This window comes from Gopherus flavomarginatus, chromosome 1 (genome assembly GCF_025201925.1).
Source record: "Gopherus flavomarginatus isolate rGopFla2 chromosome 1, rGopFla2.mat.asm, whole genome shotgun sequence".
In the NCBI taxonomy this organism is placed as follows: Eukaryota; Metazoa; Chordata; order Testudines; family Testudinidae; genus Gopherus; species Gopherus flavomarginatus.
Window position 1 is genome coordinate 59943561 of NC_066617.1, and position 17256 is coordinate 59960816.

Sequence of the window (17256 nt, forward strand, 5' to 3'; positions counted from 1 at the left end):
CTTGGAACTTTGTAAAAGACAAAGTCAATGGATATTGGCCCATGCAATCCTCTTTATGGAATCAGGACTTAAATGCTAATGTTCTACAGTTTCCTCTTCAAGGTACACCAACAGATTTGTGTAAACCATGAAATGAGAAATGTTATCATGTCCAAAGACAAAGCATGTTACAGTCCAGGGTTTCTGATAATTTACCTTTACACATGGTACCATTTCCTGTATAACCTGGCTTGCAGACACAGTGGTGCCCACCCACAGTGTTGAAGCAGAGTGCATTTTCATCACAGCTGTGCTGGTTTGTGATGCATTCATCGTGCTCTGAGAAACAAAAGAACGTTATTGAATTGTGACACAAAGCTTTTATATTGCCATAAACTATATTTCCATGTAAATAAACCATAAACTCGGTAGTTACTAAGCAGGATTTGCATATTGTCCAGAAGTGGATTAAGCAGTGGGCAACACCCTGAAATTTGACATATTGCTTTCCTTCGTTATTCACTTAGCACTTAGTTCTGATCTTTGTTCATTAAAAAAAAGCAGTTTGAAAACAAAGGTGTCTCTCCTCTTTCAGGGAAATGGGTCTTTTACCTTATTCTGTTCTTGGTTTTGGCAGATCAGCACACACAAGCTAGGCTGCTGCTTATGTTTCCATGTTGCTTCTAGCAAATTTGTTAAATACTGTTTAATACATTTTTATTGATATACCATATGCCTTGCTCTGGCTGTCCAATACAAAATGAACTTCTGCTTCAGACATGTTCTAATGGCGTCAGCATGGAACTGGGAACCACAAACTCCTGAAATTTTAATTTGGACTCAGATACTTTCTTCTGTGGCCTTGGTAACATCACAAAGCCTGGGTTTCCAATTTGTCAAACAGGGCTAATAGTTATCTACTTCAAAGGGCTGTTATGAGAATTAATAGTGTTTGCATTACTGTTTGCAAAGCACTAAAGTGCTAGTTATTGTAACTAGCAATTTCTTTACTAGATATAAAATTATGGGCATACAGAATTTGTTTTACTGGCTCAGGCCTCTGACCCATCAAATCTGTAATTCTGCCTCTTGTAATGACAAATATTTTGCTTCAAATGATGGTTAGAGCATCTATGGTGCAACTAGCCAATTGTACAATATTGTATGGGCACAGGAGTGGGGGAGAACTCCTCTTCTGTTTGTAAGCACCTACCACGACAGGACCCTACTCCTGAGCAGGGTCTCTGGGTAGTAGCAGAGTACAAATAATAACCCTAGATATAATACAAGCTGAGACCCTAATTCTGCAATCTTCACTGAGTTGAGCCTCCCATTGAGTGTAATGAGTAAGGACTGCAGGCACGAGTCCTGAGGTATGAGATTTAATTACCCTGATCACAGCATGGATAATTAAAAATGTTATTCATAAAATGATCTGGCTCTTTTAAAAATCCAGTTACAGTATTCGACTCTAACCTCCTGCAACAGTGAATTCCACAGGCTAACCTCATGCTGGGTGCAGTAATATTTATGTGGGATCAGTCCATTATAAAAGAGAAAAAATGTCACACCTATGCAATTAGGCACACAAGTATCAGTTGTGCTGTACTGAAATCCTGGCTTTGTGACATTATCTTAATGTTATTTACATATAATTTAATTTCCTTGCTTTTTTCATTCCATACAACAAAACAGAGTAACAGCTATGGAAGTGTAGGAAACGTATTATTTACTTAATGCACAAAAATATCTTTCCATGCCATTATGATAGTCTCTTGAGTTGTAGGATATGTACAGCAATACTTCGCAATAACTGGGATCCTCGTTGCAATGTACTGAATTTTGCAAGTTATCTGTCACGTTCAGCCAGGGAGTGTGCACATCAGCACTGTTCCTTGGAGATGGTGGGGTTGGCCAAACTCCTTTGATAACATTCCAACACCCTTCACTGCCCTAGAATACAGACAAATGTATACTGGAGAAAGAGGGCAAGTTACAGGCTGCAGATCTAGAAAGGGCAGTCCAAAGCAGCTATTGGGGAGAGCTGCAAGAGGTTGTGGCGGCATCCACAGCTGCTGGGACATGGAGCTGTTGTGGTCTCCAGGCCAAGGAGACTTGGCTCTAAATTCCAAGTACTTAAATATATAAGTATTCCCACTGAAATCAATAGGATAATTCATGCATTTAAGAAACCAACTGGGGCCTTAGAGTACCTGATATGATCTATATCCTACAAAGAAATAGAAAACTACTGTACTTTTGAATGTTGCTTAGTCCAGAGATTACATTATAATGATTCAGTATGTGAACTCTTAAAAGAGGTATTTTCCTTAAAATAAGAATAAGGTCCATCCAGCCCAGTATCCTGTCAACCAACAGTGACCAATGCCAGGTGCCCCAGAGGGAGTGAACCTAACAGGTGACGATCAAGTGATCTCTCTCCTGCCATCCATCTCCACCCTTTGACAAACAGAGGCTAGGGACACCATTCCTTACCCATCCTGGCTAATAGCCATTAATGGACTTAACCATGAATTTATTTAGTTCTCTTTTATACCCTGTTATAGTCCTAGCCTTCACAACCTCCTCAGGCAAAGAGTTCCACAGGTTGATTGCACTGTGTGAAGAAGAACTTCCTTTTATTTGTTTTAAACCTGCTGCCCATTAATTTCATTTGGTGGCCCCTAGTTCTTATATTATGGGAACAAGTAAATAACTTTTCCTTATTCGCTTTCTCCAATCCATGGTTATAGATGAAATAAACACGCTAACAGCTAAGTAATAGTGCTTGGATGAAAAAAGATTATTTTTTTGCTTTGTCTTTTTCTGATCATATTCAAAGTGAGAAAGTTCATGTCAAAGTAGCCATTTTTCTTCCCTGACCAAATTGTGCTAGATTTTTCTCTTTTCAACTAATATAATATATGATTCTTATAAATGATTCTCAGGATGAGGCTTAAGGGTACTTAAGAGCACTCTCCCATTGATTTGTGTACTTCACCTCCCTGAGAAGTGTAAGGGAAGTCGATGGGAGATGCTCTCCCATCGACACAGTGCAGCGTAGCCACTGTGGTAACTGGATCTAACAATGTCTACTTTAGTTACATTATTCATGTAACTGAAGTTGCATAAGTTAGATCTTTTTACCACAGTAGTGTAGAACAGCCCTGAGACATTGCTAGTTTTGAAGAAAATGTGTCAGAGCAACAGGAAGATTTTAGACTCAGTTACAGAAAGAGACATTTTGAAAAGTGTGGGGGGAAATGAGTTTTCATGTTTTATATTCCATCTACATTCAGTGCTAGTATACTATTGTTAAAACTGTTTAAATTTAAGGCTCATTGACATGTCTGTATGCTCCATGCTAGAGAGTGGCAGTTCTGATTAGCTGTACATGGCTTTGTCATTACTTTGGTGCATGGTGCATTAAATAAATTATTTGGAGGGGGTGGTAAAAATCTCATAGAAAGGAGGTTTTGTATGCATTTAAAAAAATTAATCTATAATAAAACTAATGTCAAAGTTGTCTACCTATATTTATATATAGATCATAATATAGCCTGAGATACAAGATAAGGCCTATCAGATAATACATATTTAAAAAACTGAGTACATGAATATTTACAATGGACTGTAATGGCATTTTGTTTCTTAAAATCTAATTAATTCTTATGTCTGTTATTTTGGTTTCTTTTTCTAAAAATGTTCAATTTAAATAAAGAAAGATATTATAGGGATTTAGGTGAGCGATCTCACACACATAATAAACAATATGTTGCAAACAGTTGATGTGAACATATATCATGAAGCAAAATCAACTTTTAAAAAATACTTTGCAGCTCATCTTTAACACCGTTTCTTCCATTTGGTAAGTATAACAAATTCTACACAAATTAGAACTGTAAATACAGAACAAACATGTTATTTCTTATGGATGAAGTATACTAGGAGTTAATATTTATTTCAAGCACCTTTAGAAATAATGTGGCAGATTTAACAAAAATCCAATATTCACTTCACTACACATCATTATGATGATGGCATGGTCATGCCAGCTACAACAGTAATAAAGAATCAAGGAAATAAAATTACTTTTGCAAAGAGATTTTATGATTTACAAATCTGAATATGTATAAATGCATTTTCCATAAAAAGCAAATGCACTGGTTTCAGTCATTACTTCTAAAGCTATATTATCTAATACATCTAAAATCCATTTAACACTAGCCAGGACTCTGCTCAAGTGCATTAACATTCATAATATCTCTGCTTTGGGAATCAACAGAAGCCTTAAATATGGTATTCATGTTGATTAAGCTGTTCCTAGAGTAATGGACTCTACCGAGACAAAAACCGTTTTAGCTCCAGAATTCAGCAAGCTTTTGCTACTACTTCACAGTGGCAATAAGTGCATATGTACAATCCATTCAGATCCTTCAGAAAACAGATGGCTTAGATAAAGAAATATAAAAGTGTGAGTATGTAGGTTGTTTCCCTATGTTTATATAAGCTAACTGCACAGTTGGGTCACCTTTACTGATACACTATATTTCATTTTACTTCTTTACAAAACAGCACTTAGCACTGTATTTCAGAAAGGCTTCTATTTGACAAAATTACTTTGCTCCAAAAGACAGACTACAAAGTCCTAAACATAAATAAAGCTGATAGTGACTTCTGATTGTGGAGGTAAATAGCAGTAGTTGCAAGGGCAAAAGTACTTCCTCATAGGGACAGATCCCCAGTTGGTGTAAATTGTCCCAGCTGCACTGACTTCAGTGCACTAGGACAATTACACCAACTGTCTCAAGCAGCATGAAGAGTTCTGAAGAACAAAGGTAGTAAATTCCAGTGCACTATATACACAAAAGACGTCTCACCCTTCCATTCTTTTCCTACTCCCATGCTGCTATTAACTCAACTTCTTCATTTGTTCCCCTTACTCCATACTCCACTAATAAATATTTAAAACAATTAAAAAGAAATATGAGACTAATATGGCATTTGCCACTCATCACTCTCCTTATGTGATGTGATCCTTTTTCATCTCCCTACTTCTCCTTTCTGTATTTAGATTCTTTAGGACACTGACCCATCATCCAAGACGGTGGAAGTGTAAGAGTAACTATTTTTAAAAGGAGTTAAAATTGAGAGTACAGCAGTAACTTAAGGGTAAAACACATTACAGGGATATTATAATTATCCCCAAACTCAGTATTACCAATCCAGTAAACTCAGATTTAAAGTCATACTTAAAAGAAATCCAAATGTGTAAGGAATGGAAATGCACAAACGAGGCACACACATAGCCTTAACTCTGATCTGTAGTGATGCCCTGCAGTAACCGTTAAGGCATTTTGTGATTCTGGGCCCAGATTATGAAAATGCTTTTAAAAGACATTAGGGTTTTTTTCCCCCATATTTTCCCTTTTAAGATGTCACAGAATCCCAAATATCTCTGTGCTTTAAGAATTCCACATGTGCCTCACAGTGGAGCTGACACAACAGGGCCATGAGAAGCCTTTCAAGCCCTGATGCCCAAACTAGCATGAGGAATCTTTAAAGAGCAGGGATAGCTGGGCCAAGTAATCTACCATACACATCCAATCTCCTCATTCCACTGACACATTACAATCAATAGAATGTTCAGGATCGGTTGAGTTACCTTTGTCATAATGACTAGACCCGTGTGAATAATAGATGTTTCAGTTTACTAGCAATCCCCTCCCCCAATTTTTTTTTACTTTGAATGAAAAATGAAATTTTCCGTGAACTGAAAAATTGAAAAAAATGCCATTTCGGGTTGAATGAAATATTGTTTGACCCCAAACAAAATGTTTTGTTAGTTTCAAGTATTTAATGTTTTTACATTTTTAAAATAAAATGGAAGGAAATTTTGAAACAAAGTCATTTTGAAATGAAAAATTGAAACATTCTTTGGATTTCTCTGGAATTTTTTAACACAAATAATTCAGTAAAACTGATATAAATTTATGCAACATTTTGCTGTCACTGAATCTGCATTTTTTCCCAACAAGTTTCAGCTGACAAACACCACCCAGCTCTAATAATGATACTGTTTGAGAGTCACCTGAAGCGTTTAACCCAACCTAGTCTGTAGCTTGTGTAATCAAAACAATCACTAATAATTTAGCTTAATTAAAAGCTAATTCCTTCTTGTATAGCTCATACACAAGATTTAAATTAATTTTAACTAAATGGAATAATACAGTCTCTTCAAACTTTCCATAATTAGGATCATTTGGCAAAAGACAGATGTTACATTTCTTAAAGGACCCAGTTTTAATTAATTTTACCTCAAATTAATTAACCGTTTTACTTGTAAATTCTCAGAAAATTCGTTCTATACTCAAAGAGTGCAGTAAGTTGGAGGATGGTATACTGTATTTTTCATGCATAAGCAGTTGACCCCCTGCTTTAAGTGCAACATGAAATCACTCTCAACTACGGAATCATGATGAGTGCCAGCATAATGTGTCTGCAGCATAAATAATAGTAATAGTAATAAGTGATTCTGGCATGGTATGTGCCTGAAATGGTTCTTTTATTTGTTGCCATTTAGAGACCATTCTGATCTCTGAAATGCCATTTGTCTGTAATTACTCAGTCCATCATTGTTCTTTAGGGAGAACAGCTGCCACGATGTTCATCCAGATGTCTGCGTCTCCTCGTTTTACTTATTCTACATTTGGAGTCAATGTAACAACAAAACACCTAATATAGGAGCCGCTAGCAAAACTTCAGGAGAAAAACCCTATCACTGAACATGGTAAAAATGCAGCAGCCATTTTCACATCCATTATCAGAAAGATTCAGGAGCTCACAAAGCTCTGTACTAATTAGAAGAACAGAAGGGGAGAACATATCACGAAATGAAAGCTGTAGATTAAAGGGCAATCAATCATCTGAGCAATAACAGGTCAGCAGAGGGCACGGCGACTGGAGACTGGGAGGGGCAATGATAAGGCAGCTGTTCTTGGTGGCTGGCAATATTAACTGAGAGGGGTTCCGTGAGTTGCCCATTTACAGCTTGCCCTATCTCAGTTTGAGGTTAACAGAACTCATATAAATGAATTACGAATTCTGTAACGTTGGTTTCTCGAACAGCAGAAACAACATGGTCTGCTGAAAATTGACATCTTGGCTGAGAGGCATCAATACAGTTCAGGGCCAGTATTGGGGTTGGGAGGGACCCATATGGTGCACTGGGATGGAAGGCGAATTTATAAATACAGAAATGCAGTGGGCTACTCATTCCTGCCCTCATAAATTTTAAATAATTGCTCTATACTGACACTACCCAAGTGCCATTTTTAACCTCACTGAGGGGGACTTCCAGCCCTGCTGCCTCACATGTGTGCACATCAGTAACATTAATAATATCTTTAGCTATCAACATGATAAAATCTTTATCTGCCCACTGATATTCTTTGTCTGAAGAGAAGAGAAATCCTAAAGTTTTTGGTCTGGTAGCGAAACCCCCTGCTAAAGTATCTCCCATCTCTAACCCCACATGATCCTTTCTCACTAGGAAAGCCTGCTTTGCTTTCTACCTCCACGAAGAGATAAGAAAACCTCTTAAGCCAGCTAAACCTAAGAGAAACGTTTCAGTATTATCTTCAAATACAGCTTTTCCATATGAAATCTAAATCCAAATCCTCCTGAACTGTGCTCTTTGAGAATGTAGTTTAAGAAACTCTCCACAGATTTTCTGGTAAAATTTCTTGTTTCACAGTGAACTCTCACACTCAGAGAAAAGATAGAGGTGGCTTCACAGACCACAAGGCCTGCTGCAGCAGAAGGATTCGTTCACCTTCTCACTGTGTTTGTGTCTCACAAATTGGAGAAACAGTTAATCCTCATCTAGGAGTTTCTTTGGATCATAGTGACTCTAATTATGGATTTTATGGCACAGTGAGAGCAGGATATTTTCCAGCCTCTGTCGAAACACCGGACAGCTAGTGTGTAGGTTAAAGTTTATCTTCTTACTTAGGTTAGAATCCCTCACATACCATCTGTGACACTACAGCCCATATTCTTTATAGTAATATTATTATGATATGAGTATGGCGTAATTATGATGTATTTTATGCAAGATAGATCATGTAAGATATCATTGAAAAGGTTATGATTTACTGAATATGATTATGCTACTTGTATGCATGTATCATTTTGGTATCTGAAGTTAGGAATATTGTCCATGTGTCTATGTGGCTTCTTGACTATTTACACCTGGGGAATGCCCACTAGGCAAAAACTGTCAGTCTAGATGGCTGGCTGGGAATGGCCCATTCAAATCAATGGACCACTAGGGAGAACAATAGATTTTAGGAGAAGATAATCTCCCACCAGGGAGCCTTCCTGAGGATGTTACAAACAGCCTCCAAGTCATGGCTGCTATGACACTATGGGGGCATGTGATCAGATCACCTGGTACTGGATTCCATCTTGGAATTCCAGTGTTTTTCCACTGAAAGGTGTGAGAACCAAAGTTGGAGACAAAAAGGTTCCCACCATATGCAAAAGCTATTTAAGGCAGAGGAGTGACATCATCATGAGTTCTTCACTGAATCCCCGCCCACAGGAGACTCTTGGAAATACCTGAGTAACAAGGACTGAACTGGGAGGGAAGTGCTGAACCCTGGCTAGAGGGGTTTCTAGCCTGGGAAAGGAATATCTGGGGTTTTTAAACTGCAAGCAAGAGGAGCTGGCCTCTTAAGAATCTTTGCAAATAGCTTAAATCATCATTTAGGGTGAGACTTTGCTACTCAAATGCAATCTCTTTACTATATTAAGCTTAGATTGCATTTTTGTTCATTTAGTATGTAACCTGCTTTGATTTGTTTGCTATCCCTTATAATGACTTAAATCTATCTTTTGTAGTTAATACATTTGCTTTTGCTATATCACAAACCAGTGTGTGGGAGTTATAACTTGGGGAGAAAAACTGTTGTATATTCTCTCTCTACATTGAGGGAGGGGGCGAATTTCATGAGCTTACTCTGTACACATCTCTGTGCAGCACACAATGGTATAATTTTGGGTTTACACTCCAGAGGGGGGTGTGCTCTTGAGCAGCTGGGCAGTTCCTTAGCTGTAGCCTCCCCATGCAGAGCTGATCACAGCAGCCTGTAAATTCTGCAGCTGGATGTGTCTCTACCTGTGTGTATGCTGGTGAAAGAGCAAGCTTGGAGAGCCTGGCAACTTATCACAGCACCACAGTGTGAGAGGGAGCTCAGGCTGGTGGGTTAGGAGGGCTCAGTGGTACCTCAGTTGCAGGTGGCAACCCAAGGGGAACCCATCACATCATCTTTGCCCAGTCACATGAGTTGGGCTTAGGGCATGCTCTTTCTTTTCTCTCAACCCCACCAATGTAATCTGGTGGTTGCCAGAGGATCTGGTGTATAAGCATTCTGTGGTGTCTCCCCATTCATGAGCGAGTTTTATGACTTCTTAGAGCACAGGAGAGCCCTAAAGTGTTCCCTATCTCACCCCACAACAGTTGGTCAGGGTAATGACTGAGACACCTCCACCTAACATCAGCCTTCCCAAACCCCTACATACAGCTGGGGAATATTTCCAGAAATCCCCATTGGTGACCTGGGTTTTGCTGCCAGCAGGAACCCACTTTTAATTAAATCCTTCTACACTAATGTCTGGCCACAGCTCAGTCTACAAGGTCACTTATTATCCTCCTCCTAGCTGCATGGGCAGGGTTCACCCATGGAAATCCCATGATCTCAACAAGACCACAAGTCTCTTGCACAGACAGACTCCCTATATGGGCACAGCTTTATGAGCCCTTGTTAACAAGGAAAGCACGCAGTCAGAGGGGCTGGTAGCTCTCTCTTCTATTCCAGGTGGGCATCCATGTCCTTTCTGGCTCTCCTCTTGGAGTCTCCAAACCCTTCACCTTATTCCATAGTGACTTCTTGACTTTAGGATCCAGCCATAGGCATGGTGGTCTCTCCAGGTGCTCAGTCTTCAGGTATTCCTCCGTTTGTTGTACCACCTCTGCAGCGCAGACAATTAATACTAGCACACCACTGTCTACATCCTCCCAAGCAGACCAGGTACTTAATTATTACTTTTGTCCATAAGCAACTCCATTGTCCATTGCTGGGGTTTGAACTAGTCACTCAAGCACTCAAGCTCTGTGTAACGGTGGGCATCTGTACCCCTGAAGAAAAGGGCTCACCTTGGAACTTTTGTCAGTACTCCTTTCTTGAGATCTCCAACCAGACCAGGATAGCAACTCTGACATCTTCATGATCTGCAACACATCCTCATCTAAGGCCCAATACAAAGCTTGTGCTCACCTTCTCCATTTAAATGGCACACAAAGAAGTAGCTCAAGATTCTTGCAGTTCACTGGGAAGAATGGTCACATTACTCAAGCACACCTGTGAATCAGCCTCTACTCCTGTTTTGGCTAGGGAAGGACTGGGACTTACAGGCAGCATGAGCAGCAGGGGTAGCAAGTATCTGAAGTGGCTGCTCCGAGAATTGTTACTGCAGTTTCTATAAAGCTGCATCCCAGGCTTCCTGTTGCAATGGAGACTGGCATCCTGTGTTGGGCTACAGCATGGACTTGCTACCACCCTAAAAAATTCAACAGTAGGCATCAATGTCAAGAGATGTGCTGCCAGAGCCAGGTTTAGTGCTGGAGGAGTCTGCCTTTGCATCTTAGGCTACACCTTATCACCAGCCATCAATGCTGCAAGAGAGCTGGTGGATATATCTCTGCAGACTTTCAGTGGTCCGGCCTTATGGGAGGACACTGAGTTCCACCAGGACTCTTTGTCTGGGGTTAGAGGTGTTGGTGCCAGCTTTGGTGCTGATATGGGGTCTGCCTCAGAGCTGTGGGTGTTGGTAGTTTCTGGCAGACTGGGCACTAAATCAGGCTAGCTTGTCTGCTAGTCTGATTCTGGAGCTCATTTCCTCAGAGTCTGATGAGTCTTTCATGGACTGTTTCAGAAGATGGCACTTCAACATTACATCTTGTGATTTGTGTGTTCTTGCAGAAATTGATAGGCATACCTAATATCAGTTCTGTATATCTGATTCTTCTGAACAGAACAGACAAATCAGTCCATCACAACATGGTCAGGGTTTGAAACCTGCAAGTTTTGGGTCTGCCTTGTTAAGTAGCTCTATATAGGAGTGGGTTCTGTGCAGGGTCAGCAGGTATACGGGGGGAGGAGGGAGAGCGTCAGACAGTCAATACTCATTTCAAATGGGCTAATATAGATCATGGCAGTCATATGTCAAAGAATTAGAAGAATTCTAAAAGTTTGTAGAAGACTCTTGAGGTTTAGCTAAAGCTAAGAACTAGTGAGCTGGATACTTGCCAAATTGTCTTGCTGAGGAAACTGAGGGGGTGACATCCCCACCCAAATGCCCTCACATGTGAGGAGGCTCAGGGCGTACTCACAACCCCAGACACTATTTCAAAAGGCTGATCTTGCACACATGAACACCTGCAGTAGAATCCACAAAGACACCTATCATTATACAGTCTTTAACCAGGACTCCACTGCTTAGAGAAAGAAATCACAGCCTCATAATCACCCTTGGTTTTGCATTCAAGTTATTATTCCTGGCTCTACATCCCCATGAGATCACAGTTAGATGCAGTTTCCTTAAGGAACTCACTAGTGATTGTCCCTAAATAACAGTATCCAGGACCATGCAGGTTATTTTTACACACACAGAGACACACATACTTATTTCTATATTTAGTTCTATATTTGGTAACACACATACACATACATATAAAACAGATTTTATTGGAGAATTATAGAAATACAGAGAAACATACAATAAAACTCAGCTAAACAAAAATATCGTTACCTAATACTATGAAAAGCTCTACTAAACAGGACAAAGTTACAAAGTATTGCTTGGGTCTCAAATACTCAAAGTGATCAAAATCAATCCTTACAGTTAGAAAACAAGCTAAAAACAAACCAAAAATATTTTCCCTGTAAATTGTTTACTTTAGCTCTACTCACATTCCAGGATGTGTTTGGCTCTGTAATCAGATTTCCTTCTTTGCTTTTGCCTGCTCTTGCTGTTTAAATTCCAAAGGTAAGACTTGGGTCCTGATCCTGCAAGTTGCTCTGCTCCAGAAGAAACTGCATCAACACTGAGCCCATGGAGTTTGGGACTGTGGCTTAAATTCGTGTTTACATTATATCATATCCCTGAAACCATACCAGAATGGTAACCCTGTTGAGACTAGCCATTTTCAGATAATTATGTTCTCTTCTTACCCCAAAACATCAAAAAAAGCTATGCAGGTAGAAATTACATAGAGTTCAGATATTACTGCTAAATCAAACCACCATGCTTGCCTCCTCTACAACCAGGGGCTAAGTAATACGTTCTTCTTACCAAACATTTTACACTCCTATATTTTCAAACTTATTAAAAGCACAGGAAAAAACGTGAAACACCAATATTCTTGATGAAGCCCACCACTCCAAGAAATCAATCCTCCAAACTCAAAAACTGCCCCGTTATGCGCCATCTACCACTTTAAAACCTCCATCTTCATTATGTTTTTAAATGCACCATCACTAAGACATTGTACAGTTTTCCAGATCCCTGAACGTCAAAGCTAACAGTGTGTGACAGCTGGTCTGTCCCATGCTCGTCACATTCAGTGGTCTGTAACAGGGTAAATGACACAATTACCTGCTGTAATTACTGTTGCTGACAATATATTTTCCCTTGTGATTTCTTTATGAGATTCAGAGCTGTTTATCTTGTCAGTCCAATCCAAACCTTAGTTTGCATGTGATGCAGACATTAACTTCCTGAATATTTAAGAATTAATTATAATATCTATAGATACAGATATTTGGAATGATGAAAATAGTGTAAATATATTTTTGCATGGTTAAATAGCCTGTAATTTTAATGCTTTTCATTATAAAGCAAGTATTCATAATGAAAATATTCAAATTCTGTGGTCACTGATTTTATGAATACAGTACATTGGAAGAAGTATGCGGGGAATGGGTCATAAGGGGGGCCGGAATTACACTTTACGCACCTCAAGGCTCAGCATCCTTAGAGCCCCTCCTCTACCCCACCTACAGCTGACCTTTGTGTTTTCCATAAAAAATGATTTTTTTTTATTTTTAGGCACCCCTAGAATGCCAGCACCCTTAGGCACATGCTTACTGTGCCTAACTGGAAATCCAGCCCTGGTTATAAGATGCATAAATAAAAACATTCACAACATTTTCATTTACAAAAGTAAAACCTTATTAAAATAAAATACAGCCACCCAGATTAAGTCATTCTATTCCTGATTATCCTCTCACTCCTACAGTATAACTCTATTGACTTCAATAGAGCTACTCCTGATTTAGACCAGCGTAAATGACAGACTAAATTCTTGTTGCATTTCAACCATGAATGTATGACAGTAGTTACGTAGACATATGGAGAGTGTAATAGTTTGCTGCTTCTAGGTCTGGCAAACAGCCATAGTCTCCCACGGGTTACAGGTGGCTTGTCAGAATCTTGAAAAAAATTCACTGAAGCCTGGTAGGTAAAAAAGCCTCCTCTTATTAGAAAAGCTGTTCCCCATAATGCCAATTCTTAACACAGAAGCTAAGATTTTCATAGTATCTAGTGGAACTGTGTGAATTTTTTTTTTGACAAACAGTAAATTTGCCAAAAAAATGTTTTCTCAGGCTCACCAAGATTATTCATGAATTATTTCATGAATAGTCTCGAATGAAAGAAATATATAATTTGTTAGTCAAGAAATAAAAACTGTTCATTTCAACAATTTCAAAATTAAACATTTCGACTATGTTTCAAAATGTTTTGTTGAGAACTTTAGCTATATTTATTTAAAAAAAGGTGGAACCGCTCCCGAAAAACCAGAAAAAAAAAAAGGTGGGAGAGGTTGGATCAAAGAACACCTTGAAATTAAACTAAAACCTGATTTAAAAAAAAGTGTCATTTCAGGTCTTTGTTTCATTTCAGATATTTTTTATCTAAAATGAAATATTTTTGGTTTTTCATTTTTGGCAAGAAAAGCCCCCAAATAATCATTTTGGGCACCCAAACTCACTGGTAATTAAAAAAAAAGATTTTAGTACCTTTATATTATTAAATAGTCTCACATAAATTCAATATTTGGACACGCTGGCTTCAGAAGCATTCTCCCTCAATTCACAGCTTACCTCATCAGATCAGACTTTGTGCAATACAATCTTAATTGCATAATACATACAGTGGGGATTGCAATATCTTTTATATCTTAACAGGACAGGTTAACACTTTTTCCAGGTTATTAAATGGTCACCTATATTAATATATGAAAAGTCTGGGCTTTTTCAATGTATTTAAGCTAGTCTGAGTCCCAAATTCAGTAACATTATGCACGGTAGAATTACACCAGGTATATTTATAGAAGTAAGAGATGAACAAGGCATATTAAGTCATTTTGGCCTCCCCGCATGTGATGTACCACTCTAACCAGGGCCCATGCAGGATTATTCAGAACAGTATATCTTATAATGGTTTGCCTGGATGAGTTTTAAATGTCTCCATAGAGCTTCCTTTGGGATGCTATTCCAAAACCTAATAGTTCTCACTGCAGAGATGAGGCAGTGTTTGGCTCCCAATCTTTTCTCATACATCAGTTTCTCTAGCCCAGGGGTAGGCAACCTATGGCACGTGTGCCGAAGGCAGCACGTGAGTTGATTTTCAGTGGCACTCACACTGCCCGGGTCCTGGCCGCCAGTCTAGGGGGCTCTGCATTTTAATTTAATGTTAAATGAAGCTTCTTAAACATTTTAAAAACCTTATTTACTTTACATACAACAGTAGTTTAATTATATATTATAGACTTATAGAAAAAGACCTTCTAAAAATGTTAAAATGTATTACCGGCATGTGAAACCTTAAATTAGAGTGAATAAGTGAAGACTCGGCACACCACTTCTGAAAGGTTGCTGACCCCTGCTCTAGCCCTTTAATTATTTTAGTAGCTCTTCTCTTTACTTCTCTCAATTTATCTGCATCTTTCAGGTAAACAGGAGCCTAGCACTGAAGGCAATATTTCAGGTGTGGTTTCACAAGACCTGTAGAGAGAGAAGCTTTTATTTAACATACTTTTACTGGCCTTTCCTGCTGGCATGTCACATTGCAAACTCATGTAAATTTGTTGTCTCCTATTATCACTAGGTCTCTATTAGCATTCCTGTGTTTCAGGTTTATCCTTCCCATTGAACATCTGGATTTCAGATTATCATTCCTACATGCACTAGCTGCATTTTCCCAATTTGAATCTTATGTTATTTCCTTCCTACCACTAATCTCCATGTCCCTTTGCATTATATCTCTTCCATTTACATGAGTGATAGCCCTCCCTGTTCAGGACTATATTGTGGTAAATTGTGTCATGGAATGGGCCACCCAAACACCCCAAGAAAACCTGCTTCAATATAGAAATAGAACACCCTCTGACTGCACACGTCTAGTTGCCACATATCACTCCACATGGGATCCCATCATCAAACAACTACAACCCATACTCAGTTGGGATTCTGGCCAGAAAGAAATCTTCCCTGAACCCCCATTTTTGGCCTTCAAACAACGTCCAAACCTCTCCAAGCTCATCACCAGAAGCAACTTCCCCACAGACCAGGCCATACCAATTCACAATGGCATCCAACCCTATCAGAACAACAGATGCAAAACCTGCAGACATATCTCCACTGCTACAGTGATCAACACCCCTCCACAGCACACTTCTCAAGATCTATGGGCCTTACACATGCCTATCTCAACATGTGGTGTACCTCATCCAGCACACTAAATGCCCCAACAGCTATGTGGGTGAAACCAGACAATCATTACGCTCTCACATGAACTCATATAGGAAAATGATGAGACACAAAAACACCACATCAAGTTGCGGGTGAACAGTTTTCACAAAGCGATCACTCTGTATCTGACCTCTCAGTCCTCATCCTCAAAGAAAATCTGTACAACATTTTCCAAAGACGGGCCTGGGAGCTTAAATTCTTTCCTCTATTAGACACTAAAAATCATGGACTGAGCAGACAGTGGATTTGTGGCTTAACTATAACCAAGTAACTCCTCTCCCCCTCGCTGCTTCCTTGCTCCTCTTCCTTTCTTTCCTATGACTGGAGGGCTGTTAATAGGCCACTTCACCTTGAATGGTCCCTTGAAATATGTGCTAACTACTTATGCTGAACAATCTGTTCTACCTTGTATTTAGCTGGGACACTCTTGAGTAAATTTTTCTGGAACCTGAAAAAGAGCTCTGCAAGCTTGAAATTTTGTCTCTCTCACCAACAGAAATTGGTCCAGTAAAAGATATTACCTCACCCACCCGGTCTCTCTATATCAGCGGTAGCCAAACTGTGGCTCGTGAGTCATATGCAGCTCTTTTACCTTTAAAATGTGGCTCATGGAGCCCCCCATGCCCCTCCCTGTCATTCTCCGCCTACCAGATGGAAGAGGGGGAGCTCAGGACCTCTATCTTGCAGCAGGGTGGTAGGGTAGGGACTTCTGCCCAGTGGGGAGGAGGGGTCTTGGGGCTTCTGCCATGTGCGGCATACCTGCCTGGGCTGAGGACCTCAGCAGGTGCAGGGCTGAAGTCTGAGCCCCATCTGGTGCCCCCCACATGGTTGAAACCCAGAGCTTTGGCAGATGTGCACCAGCTCTCAAACTTCTGAAGAATGTGGTATGCGACTTGGAGAGTCAGTAAGTTTGGCCACCCCTACCCTATACTGTGGTTAGTAAGCCACATTTTATATGGGTGGGTGAAGAGATACTCTTCAAAGTGCAAAGTGGGACTCTCCAAAGAGATTCTGTTGACTCAGCCAGGAATCCTCAGGGCACCAGCACAGTACATGCCACAGGATGGGCTCCAATACTTTTCACAGCAGACAGCATTGATTCCTCCTTGCCACCTAGTTCCTCTAGATGGAAGGGAGGGAGAATTAGTCCAGGGCTCTGTCCTCACCCTGTCCTCTTCCTTGCTCCTTTTGGTAGCTGCTGTGCTCAGGAAGGACAAGCTCCAGAACTGTAGCTAGTCCCTGTGCAGGCGTGCAAGGGCAAGAGAGGTTTCCTCTAATTTCTTTTATGTATCCATGAAGGAGCGGGCACAATCTGTCCCTGGATCATCTACTAATTTCAGTATGAATAGTAACATGCAGAACTAAAAATACTTGAATTTTGGAATTACATGTGGGAGTG

At 39.8% G+C, this 17256-nt stretch overlaps 1 protein-coding gene across 2 annotated transcripts in view; it reads right to left on the reverse strand.

Annotated features, from left to right (window-relative positions):
- The window catches only part of NELL2 (neural EGFL like 2), a 264640-nt gene that overhangs the window by 69195 nt on the left and 178189 nt on the right, over positions 1–17256 (reverse strand). For both annotated transcript variants that reach the window (XM_050936133.1, XM_050936132.1), the window contains exon 14: positions 196–318. In XM_050936133.1, coding sequence (XP_050792090.1) covers positions 196–318 — 123 coding nt within the window. The remainder of the gene's footprint in view (positions 1–195; positions 319–17256) is intronic.